This window comes from Limulus polyphemus, unplaced genomic scaffold (assembly GCF_000517525.1).
Source record: "Limulus polyphemus unplaced genomic scaffold, Limulus_polyphemus-2.1.2 Scaffold1129, whole genome shotgun sequence".
Classification (NCBI taxonomy): Eukaryota; Metazoa; Arthropoda; class Merostomata; order Xiphosura; family Limulidae; genus Limulus; species Limulus polyphemus.
The window spans coordinates 60,371-71,978 of record NW_013666739.1 but is presented as its reverse complement, the minus strand read 5'-3'; the positions used below and the strand labels follow the sequence as shown (position 1 = coordinate 71,978).

The 11,608-nt window shown below is 35.9% G+C and overlaps 1 protein-coding gene across 4 annotated transcripts in view; it reads right to left on the bottom strand.

Annotated features, from left to right (window-relative positions):
- LOC106462270 (phosphonoacetaldehyde hydrolase-like) overlaps positions 1-11,608 on the bottom strand; it is a 57,374-nt gene that overhangs the window by 9,427 nt on the left and 36,339 nt on the right. For 3 of the 4 annotated variants that reach the window (XM_013922170.2, XM_022389469.1, XM_022389467.1), the window contains exon 5: positions 4,367-4,599. In XM_013922170.2, coding sequence (XP_013777624.2) covers positions 4,367-4,599 — 233 coding nt within the window. Of the gene's footprint in view, positions 1-1,428; positions 1,620-4,366; positions 4,600-11,608 lie in introns of all 4 variants that reach the window. The other variant, XR_002611191.1, reaches the window with a different exon arrangement.

Here is an 11,608-nt window from a genome sequence, read left to right as displayed (position 1 = left end):
TATATATATATATATATATATATATATATATATATAATGGTGAATAAATTAGAGAAGAGGGGATGCCTTGTGAGAAATTCTCACACTAGGGGAAATTCAGGATTTTTTTTAAATATTGTTTTGTAAAATCTAAATTTAAGAACTTAAAACTTCTATGCTATTAAAATATGAATTATCAGCTATGTTTTCATGCTATATTTATTCACATACTATGATAATAAAGTAGTTTAATTAAATTTAGAATGTAACTCACTAAAATCTTGTGACATGAGCAAAATAGATACCTGTAATGAGAGAGTTAAATATAGGTTAGTCTATGCAAGTTTGTTTTTCTGACCTCATAAATTTTTTCAAATATAACAGGATTGATTGATCTTATACATAATGGCTACAGTAAAGCATAGTTTAAATGCTGTGTGTGAAAATGATAGAATAAGAAAAGTTCAAGTAAGAGCATGAAAAACTACCACAAGTCTCTTGCTGGTCAAGGCTAGTATACATTAGTATCGGTACTGTTTCTCTCTCACATTTTTTTATCTTGCCTTTTCTGTCTGTGCTCCTAAGCTTAAGAACACTCTCCCTATTGAGCTGAAAGGTGCAAAGCCTATCAGTTCTTTTAAAAGTCTTTTGAAGTCATATCTCTTTTACCTGGTTTTTGATTAATATATAAACTGGTCAGTGATAGGTGTTTCGAATGGCTAGCAATGGCTAGAGAGGATCACTGTGAAAGAAATTAAATTAATATCATCATTATACCATACCAAGATGGTACTACTATGCTATGCCACACATCACATACACATTTGTTTTTATATTTTACAATTTGTTTCTGCAGGATCTTCTCCAATGAATCAAGGACTGAACTTGTAAGTAGCAATGCAGGTGATTCCAAAGCAGACCAAAGCACACCCAAGTCAAGTGATGAAGAACAGGAAAATAAGGTAAACTTCCACAGCATTTCCAATATCATTAGTAGTGAAACAGAATCTAGTGACGTTTGCTTTCTCCCCGAGCATCTTCAATGTGTGGCACATACGTTCAATTCAATAGCAACCACTGATGTAGAAAATGCTTTGAGTGACAAAGTGTTCAAGAAAGTGTCCCTATCAGAATTTGAGAAGGCCCAGACACTTTGGAACATAAAGACCTGCAACATCATAGCAGCCAACCTTATACAACAAGAACTTGGTGAATGTTTTGTTGTTCCAAGTGCAACTGGTGGAATTTGTTTGTATGGAGAGAATAACAATGAAGAGAGAGAGTTAAGTTACTAAAGTGTTTGATGAGCTAGGGCATCACTCATTTCAACATTTTTAATATAAACTTCATCAAAGAATACATTATCTTCATGCAATCTGTAGCATGCACACTGGATTTACTTCAAAGTGAAACTAAGGCCTATGTAGAACTACTTTTACCAACACTTACTGCATGTTGACAAAACTGAAAGATCTTTGTGATATATCACTCCAGACTTGCAAGCTACTTGTTAATGCTTTGATTTCAGGAATTGAGAAGAACTTTGAAGCTGCCTTTGTCAATAAGGAACATGTTCTTACATCTGCTTTTCACTCAAGGTTTAAAATGAATTTGGATTAGCTTGAACACTAGGAAGGAAACTGTAAAACAAAGAATGATTAAAAAACTTTCAGAGAAAATGGAAGGCTTGGTTATGAAAGTTGAGCAAATGCTAAAATAAGTGATTTTTTTGTCATTTTTGAGCACTGACAAAGAAGACTTCTTCATGCGCTTTAAACAACAAGCAAAATCTGCAAGTAATTTGTCCCAAAGTAGCAATGATCAAATAACATTGTTCCTGAACAAAGAACCATCTACTTCAAAAGATATAGAATTAAGCTTGTTCCTTTCATCAGCTTTTAAATCTCTCTTCATTTACTTCAGTACACCCATTACATTGAGTGCAGTTGTTGAGTACATTTCCTCAACAGGTAAAGACATTTTGGAGCCAAAACAAGCTGGATTGACAGATAACATAATATTAAGAAGCTGATGCTACTGAAATTAATTAAAACAATAATAAACTTGAACAAATAATAAGGGACATACTATCTTCTAATATTATGGAATATATTATTTCATTTTAGTTTATTAACTCATTTATTATTATTATTACTGTCATCATATTTGTTTATGTTGTGTTCTTTAAATACTATCATTGAATATATCAAAGACTGTATGATTGTTACCTGCTTTCCTCTCATCATTCAAAAACATAGGCTGTTCTGAGCATTCTATATTATGTTATTATAGCAAGAAAGTACTACTATTTACAAATAAATTTGCATTTTTTCATTCTTACATTATCCATTGGAAAAAATCACAATTATCATTTTTCATGAAAAATGTCAGTTTCAAAGGTAGCAGTAGTGACACTCAGTTGAAGAGGTAGCAAACACAGCAATATGGGTGAACTATCTACACTGTAAAAAATAAAGAGAAAAACATCCACATCTAAGCTTCATGAGCTGAATCTCAACTGTTGTTTTAGTACTAAAATTATAAACATAAATATTCATAATGAAAAATTGATGCAGACTTGTTTGAGAACCAAAAGAAACCATGCCCATATAAGAATGCATAGGAACACTGCAGAAATGAGAAATGGTGACTGGCTAACAAAGACCCACAGTAGAGAATATAACACAAGATGGAACACACACACAACTGACAGTAAAGAGAGAGAAAAAAAATATTTAATTCTTCAACATAACCAAGAACAGTACAATTAACGTTTTTACCACTAATAAGTGAAAAAAATAATTTGCAAACATATCCTGTGGTTAAGTAAAGGGCTGAGATATGTCACTTGAATGATGAGTTAAATGATTCAAGAATTCTTGCTGCTCAGGTAGTCAAAGCCACAACCTAATAATTAAAAAAATCTGAATAATGTACATTTCTCCCACACTCAGTTAACAGGCTTACATTCAGTGCATGTCAAATGAAACAAATGAAATTATTAATTAGTTTAAAATGTAATAAACAATCTCTCTGTATACATAAAGATGAAATGTATGTTTGTTTGCACCCTAACTCCTCTGAGCCTATTGGGCCAATCTCAATCAAAATTACTGTGTAAACACTATGAACTATGGGGAATGTCTTAAGGGGGGGGGGGTCAAAATTGAACTTAACCCTATTTCTATTTTGTAAAGTCTGTTGGTTAAGTATGGGGAATGTCTTAAGGGGGGGGGGGTCAAAATTGAACTTAACCCTATTTCTATTTTGTAAAGTCTGTTGGTTAATTACTCCCAGCCTATTGAGTCAATCTCAAGCATTCTTGGCAGGTTGATGATTTAGACAATATTGAATATTCTAAAGGGGTTAAAAGTTACAGTAAGAAAGTTTCTGGGTTGTTTCTCAAAAGCCATGCTTTTCTCATGGTCAATGAGATGTAGGGTGTTCAAGGGTGGGATCACCCCAAATTCTTTATTTATGGGTAGATGGAAAGCAAACTACAAATGTTGTTTATGAAGAAGCTTTGTTATAATTTTACATTTTGAGATCAAGTTTATGTTATGTTTATGTATTTCATATAACTGAGATATTCATTATCACATCCATGGATACTGTATACATAAATGAATATATGATAACAAAGTTTTAGACTATTTTTTGTGGTAGTTATTTCTCCCCCTTCAAAGGTAATTTTTTTGTTCTATCAATATTCCACAATGGTTCACAGTTTTTTCTGGACATTTTGCTAAAGTATTGCTTGTATGTCTAAATGTATATTTCTAACCAAGCTTTCTTGCTTAATCCACCTCAGGCTAGTTGTAAAAAAAGAAAACTAAGGCTATTTTCTTCAAAGCTATAGCAATTGTTCAACTTATGACTTTCAGAAACTTCTGATGAAAGAAAACTTTGCTAACTTTTAGGCAACTTGTGCATAATTTTGATATGTGATGATTGCTACAGCTGGGGAGCCCTCAATTATCATCACTTTTTTTTTGTCAAGTGTGTGTGACAGTGTTCTCTGTTAATGAAATTGCAGTGCATGGTCTTGGTCTGTGATATTAGATATTAGCACAGTCTGGATTTTCTCTAAATAGTTAAATAGAGAATTTGAAGTAGGCATGTTTTGGTTTTATTTTAGATTTATTCTCTTTGGTTCTTTTAACACAGCGTTCTAAATTTCATTATTTTACATTCTGTAGTTGCTCTGCTTCATTTATATTTGATTATTTGGATTTTTATAAACAAAACTTCCCATATTAAAGTTGTAACTTCAGTTTTTGTCCATTTTATATATTTACTTCTTTTTATTTCACCTAAGCTATCAGAGGCCCCAAATTTACTTTGCTGTCACCTTGATTTGTTAAATATACAACTAGTGATATCTTACTTTGATGATGGCCTCTATTGGGTGTACTCCCAATCTCATGGCACATGTCCAGACCATATAAGGACAAGGTCTTGCTTCTGGTACTTCATCAGCAGCAACATTAGCTTCTGGTACATATCCCTGACTTTCTGAAGTCCTCAGTAATGTCTGTAGGATCTCCTTTGGGAAGCCTGTGGTTGATCCAATCTTTATTCCATGAGCTCTTCTAAGTTCCTTCACAGTGTCTACTACTCCTGAAAATAAACACAAAGAAAAAGACAGAAGAAACAGTTTTCTCTTTTTTGTGGTTTATATGCAGATTAATGTAGGTGTGATGAAATATGAAAAAATATTTATAAATAATATTACAAACAGAAAATCAATAGATAATGAAGTACATGATGATTTTATAGCCTGTTAATTTAAAAGAACAATAGTGTCATAGTGGCCAGTCTTTATCCAAAACTAACTGAACTGTAAATACTTCAATACAAGGATTCAGAGAGTAAAATTGATAGTACTACATAGTAATCTACAATATAAAATATATATTTTGCTATACAATTTATAGACTTAAGGTAAATTTTACAAAATAGTCTTTAAATGTTGCAAGTTGAAGTCATGGAGAAAGTTATCTTCAGCTAAGGATATGTACATATGCAGTCTTGGATCACAAGTTTCAAAGTCCAATTATACACATAACCACTTCATAACAATTAATTAACAGGGATTTGTTGACCAAATATCATCCGCCTGGGATTGTTTAATTAAATTAATTGATACTCTTGTAAGTGCCAAGTGCCTGAAAATCATCAACTCTTTTCCACCTCTATTTGCTACTACACCGTTGCCTAAAACTTTCTTTAAAGACATACATTTTATAGACCTATATCAAAGTGAAGCATTACTCATACCATTAAAAAATAGCTCTTTAATCTAAAAACACAGTGCTCATGAAATTTTGCATTATTCTAAAAAATTGGAGTTAGTAAGTTATTTCAAATAATATATGTTATGAAAGCAAAATCTATAAAAGCAAATAATAGCACAGCTTTGCAAAAGCACATGTGAGATGTATGATTTTTTTTTTAGGTATAATGCTTCACTCACGTTTAAGGTGCAAACATGTACAATAGCAAAGAAAAAACATTATTTAAAATGTATGAAATACATTATTATTCTTATTTAAAGTTAAAAACTTTGGATTCTTAAGTTTAAGAGCATTTTATCAATGCAGTATTTCACTATTCGGGTGACTTAAATGTAAATAAAACAATTATAGTGATCATTAAAGTGAGGTCTTAATACAAAACAAGGACTTGAGTAGCATTTACAGAATGACCAGGAATGAATTTCAGAGGTGCAAACTACAAAGAAAATATGAACTTTCCGTACTTAGATCATTTGATAACTCCTGTTTCACACATTCTCTGCATTAAGAAAGAGCCCCAATGTATAACACAAGAAACCTGTTGTAAAAACCGTCACAATTATAAATAAGGATTATATTTACAAAATTTTGTGTGTATTTCAGATTAACATTCTATATCTGTTCTTTTCACAAATAGACTGCACTCTTAACTTACTTGTGATTGGTGTACTGAACATGTATTAAAAGTTGGCTACTTAAGACAGCTAATGAGGCCTTACAGCATTCTATTCAGCTACTATTTAAATGAAAATGCAAAAACTGTCTAATCAAAATCTGATATATCTTTAAGAAAATCTCATTACTGAGAAAATAAATCTATGATATTAACAACTAACAAAGCCACATTTACAGCTGTTTAGAAACATCTATGTTCTGGCACATTTTAATATAAAATATACACAGAAATTTCATTTTTCAATTTAAATGACATACATAATAGAAAAAAATGTAACTTCAGCAGAGAAACTGCAAAAACAAATTGTGTCATTAATTTTACATGGTCCACTGAAAACCACTCTTTTAAGAACATCACTTATTTAAACAAGTTTCTTTCAGGTTGATTCAGGGCATGTCGATAATCTTTGTCTAGTTGTGAAAACCACCATTAAAAAAAAAAAAGATAATTCAGTCATAACTTGATGTATCACAAGTTTTTACTATTTTACCTAAGTTAACGTTTGCCTTGCCTGAAAATGTATTTCTAATCAATACTCACCTCTGCACAGTGAATGGCTCTTACATTACATACACTGCCATGAAGATTCCTGCACAAGCCAAAACCCTTGAACAAAGCCCCCACCCATACATGTGTGTTAATGATGTAATCATCATCAGAGTATAGCCTCCACCAATAGAAAGGTGACACATTTTCCACATCCAGTAATCCCCATGAGTACTAGCATTTTAACAAGACTCATTCTTGACAAGAAATGTACCAGAACTAGGAAGTAAGTGTGGGAGGTTGTACATAGAGGTGAGTATCTACATGAAGTATATTTTCAGTAAAGAAAATGTTAATTTCAGAAATGCTACTCAACTCTCTGCACAAAAAACAGCTAGAATCCCACACTGAATATAGTGTAGAAGCTCATCAGACAAATAAGTTACAAAGATGAGCTCCTAGCTGAAAATACCATCAGAAAGGGAAAGACCAAATGAGAGGATGTCCTCTCAATCTCACACCAGTGGGATTTCACCATCTGATGAGGAACTCCACATACTGACTTCCCCAGTGGCTTGGGACTAGGGAAGCAAGAGTTCTCTCATACTCTACTAGAAGTAATGGGTGGGGAAGAATTTGCATGAGGGGGAGAACACCTGAGAGGTGCTTTGATTGTGTCATTAGGCAAATATCTAGAATTATATCTCACACTGAGAGAAAGTGCAATGGGTTACTGCAACTAAAAGCAGCAGGCACAAGGCAGGTATGAGGGTAAGCATACACTTGGTGTATTCTTTTGGTTTTTTGGAGAAAATATATATATATACACCACCAAAATAGTCTTGTGAAAACCAACAGCAGAAACATAGTAAGAGCAGATGGGCTTAACATTTTCCATACTCCTCCTGCTTGGTACAGATTTGGGGAAAGAGAAGTATTCCCTGTTAAAAAACACTGGCCACACGGTGGATTACATCATCTCCTTTATATATATATATATATATATATATGTAGAGACAGTGAAACAGTGTGTGTGAAAAAGGTGGTTGGGAGACATAAAAAACAAAAGAGAAGTCAGAAACCTACTGTGAAGGGTAGAAAATGGCAACTGGTGAGAGACTAAACCAAGGGTAGGTGAAACTTACCTGTGGTGTAAGGATTGTGACAAAAATGTGTTGGGGAATCACCCACATCCCTGCCTACCATGTCTAATACAGGAGACAACAATAGCCAGAGTCAAGAGAAGCTGTAAGATGACAAATATGACAGGTGGTGAATAAAGCATACAGAAAAAAAAAGATGATTGGTTTGGAACAACTGTACAGTGAAGGGAGTTGGAAGGAGAAAACATTCAATCACCATCCAAAGACATCCAAAATAAGGAATTACCCAGTCCTGCTATACAGGGACAAGCACACACTGAGTCTTCCCATGTAGGTGTGTGTGTGTGTAGCCCTGGACATCAGTGGGTTACCACTATTAGAAGTATAGTAATTTGTTTTCTAGAAAGAGTATGCATAATAACCAACAAAATAAATGGAAAGTAGAGTTGTAGTACAGGTGAATTGGTCCATCTGCACTTTGGCAACCACAGGAAATCAGACCCCATATTTTAGCACTGTAAGTCTGGAAACTGTATGGTGGACAGGAAAGATCAGTCATGGAAGTAGATTAGTCTGACCCTGTGGTAAAGAGTGTGGGAGACAGCCCAGATATGAAGAGCAATGGCTCCTGCAAATGAAAAAGGAAAGAAATAACAATGATTAATAGAGTAGGAGTTTGAACTATTCCAGACACAGAGTTTCCTCTGCCAGAGCTTTAGTATGGGATTGGAGATTAAATGAGGGTAAACAATGAGCAGAGGTGAGCTGGAAAGGTACTGATTCAGGGGCTCTCATATGGGGAGCAAATCCAGTGAAAACTCTAGAGGATGAAAAGACCACTCTTTGAGAAGGGTTAAGGCTTAAGTGAGAAAGTCAATTAGCTACCAGGGCCCAAGATAAGAAAACTGATCACAGTGGTCATTATCTCAAAAGAGAAAGTATAGAACCAGAAAAATAGAAGTTCCAAGAAAGGTCCTCCTTGTTGAGGGGATGGAGGAAACAACAAAGTAGTGCCTAACTGTATCATGAGAATAAAAAACAGACAAGACATTAAATAAAGGAAAGCCTACAAAGCAGCCTTTATTTTGAGACTATAGAGAAAGAGTACAACCTCTTCTCTGGAGACCAGAAAATAGAGCAGGATCAAGCATCCAGAACAGTATCCCACCTAAACTAAGGCAATGGTGGAGAAATTGTTTGTAAGGTCGGTTGTTGTCAAGCACAAAGCAATACAATGTGTCACGTTGCTTACAACAGACAATGAAACCTGTATATATAGGTGGAATGAGTTCATAGACAAACTGATGAGTTCTAAAGGGCTTGGAAAAGATTCAATTCTGGGAAAGATGGGGGAAAGGAGGGTCTTGTGGGACTGAGTGAGTCACCATAAAGGGAAAACAAAACAGTGGATCTCTGAATATACCTATATTAACCTGCCAGATACCACTGAATGGGTCATGTATTAGCATATCAAAGAGGAACAGAAGACACATGAGAAGAGAGTCCCAAAAGAATGAGATACTGGGTGGTGGTGAGACTGAATTGGAAAGCCGAACCAGCCACTCTAAATTAGACAACTTTCGAAGGAGAAGAAAGTTGCTATGGAGGAAGACATGTTGGAAGGAGGAAAGTAGAAGACAAATGTCCGAAGTTTATAATTTTCTTATACTTAAAATGTATCTCCAATATGTACTTACCTCCTCTCACAAGATTAGCTATTCTCATTCAGTGCTGCCCTCTATATGCAAACTTTTTCTTTATGCATGCCACAAGCCTTCTGCTCCCCTATTGGAATTATTATATTCCAACATGTCTCTCATGCAAATCATCATGCATCACCTTCTAACCAATGGGAGCATAATATGCTCATGTGATGTATGTGACTCCCTCTACACTCCTCACTGAACTATCACTTCGAAGTTTAGCATAATATGTCAGCACTGAAGAAAAGTGGGGAGGAGTGAAGGGAAGTGTGAAATGAGGTAAGTACCTATCAGAAATGCATTTTCAGTATATAAAAATTATTACTTTCGATACGGTACTTACCACCTCTCACAAGATTAGTAAGAATCCCACATTGAGAAGGAGGTGAGACTGGTGCAAGGGAATGACAGAAGTACCTCCAGAGAGTCTAAAAGATACCCCTGGAAATAAGAGATACAGATCCGAAGATCAGAAGAGGGGAATCACACCACTTCTGAGCCACGTATATACTTCGCCTATGTGTGGAATGTGTAAGATATAAGGGCAGAAAATGGAAGGAGCACATCCGAGTGGAAGACAATGGGGTAGGAAAGTGATCCTAACCAGAGAAAGATATTGAACTAAATTCCAGAAGAGAAAAGTGGGTAAACAAGGATGCGCCCCTGGATGTAGAGTGGCTAGGACACAGTGGACCGTAGTCGGTAAGTCAACTACATCCAAAAGCTCCTCGCAGGGTACCAACATCCACACGAAGGTAGGATGAAGATCATACCATCTTCACCACAAACACAAAAAATGAGGATTAAGACCCACTGATTCCTGATTATGGCACAAGGATTAGCTCTGAGCCATCCATCCAGGAAATTGACATCTGGTATCGAAAGAATATCTATTGCATGGAATCAACTCCTCCAACTGTGGTACAGGCCAGGACCATCCAATGGCAACAACATCCCTGTAAGAAAAGAATCAGGGAAAATCAAGAACAGAACCATAACAATCCCACATACCACTGCTGTGACCTACAACACAGATGGAGGAAAATAGACAACCCAAACCTGTGTGAGAACTTATGTTGATTGGTTCACTCTAATCCAAAACATCCTTGTGGGGTACCGACATCCACGCAAGAGTAGGATGAATGCTCCCAATCAAGGAGGTGAACTAAATTCTGATGTCTCACTCTGTTGTATTGGTTATCACAAATAGGATGATCTTACATCATCTAAACCCACAGAACACCACTGCCCTACTCTGTAACTGAATGGTTATTGTGTGGAACTCATTCAGCAGGGTGCCTCCATAATCAACCACTTCAGTGGCCTAGAACTGGACCGTGGGCAAGGACTCCCATACTCCACTCAAAGAAAGGATGGCAAAAATGAGTGGAGAGTCCGGAGGAACATCATAACTGGAGACAGTGCAATGGGTGACCATGACCACTTATTTTAAAAAGCAGACCATACCGAGTTATTTACCCTAAGCATGGCAGGGATGGGCAGAAATTCCCTTCTGCTTTACCCATGTAGTCCATGGGTGGTACGATCTGGGACAGGCATGTTTATGAAGCAAAATATTGCAAGGTTATTCACCATCAAGCAATCTTGTGGAACACCCCATCTCCACAGTGAGCATGTGAAGCCATGGAAGATAAAGCATGAGTTAACATGGCTCCTGAAAGAAAGTATGAAAAAAACTTACCAGTTAGAATTGCACCTAAGTCTGAAGAATGGCCAAAGGTGGTAGACAAAACCCCAATGAAAAGGAAACCATGATATGATGGAAATAGTGGCAGATGAGCGTACTGGGAGTGGTCCACATGCTAGATTGCAGAATCTCCTCCATTAGACGAAAAAAACGAAAAAAAGTGAGGTGTCGGATCTGATGGGAGGACACCTGGAACAAAGTCTGGGAGAAGGTAGGGAAGAATAGGCCAATCGAACCAAAAGGCAAACCTAATTAGTAAGGATAGAAGGTTAAAGATCACAAAAGGGGAGGATTGTCAGGGAATAAAGAGTCAGGAATGTGTACCATGGAAGGTAGCAGTACAGGCCATATAACAACAAAGAGCCCTGACCGGACACAGAAGCCTATTTGGTTCCGGTCGAAGGTAATGATGGGAAATAGAAGGAAGGAAAATAGGAGAAAAGGAGGAACCACCCTCCCGAGTTGCCAAGGTCTTAGGGAGAAAGGAACAAACCGATAAAGGAGAAGATGAGTAGGGTGATAAAGTGTATGTGAAACATTAATGACAAACAAATCCAACCTTCGATGTCCACAGGCTAAGAATAGAAGTAAATATTGTTACGTCTCCGTGTGTTAATTAATTTTCCGTAACTTCGTTTCAACGAAACTTTAACGAC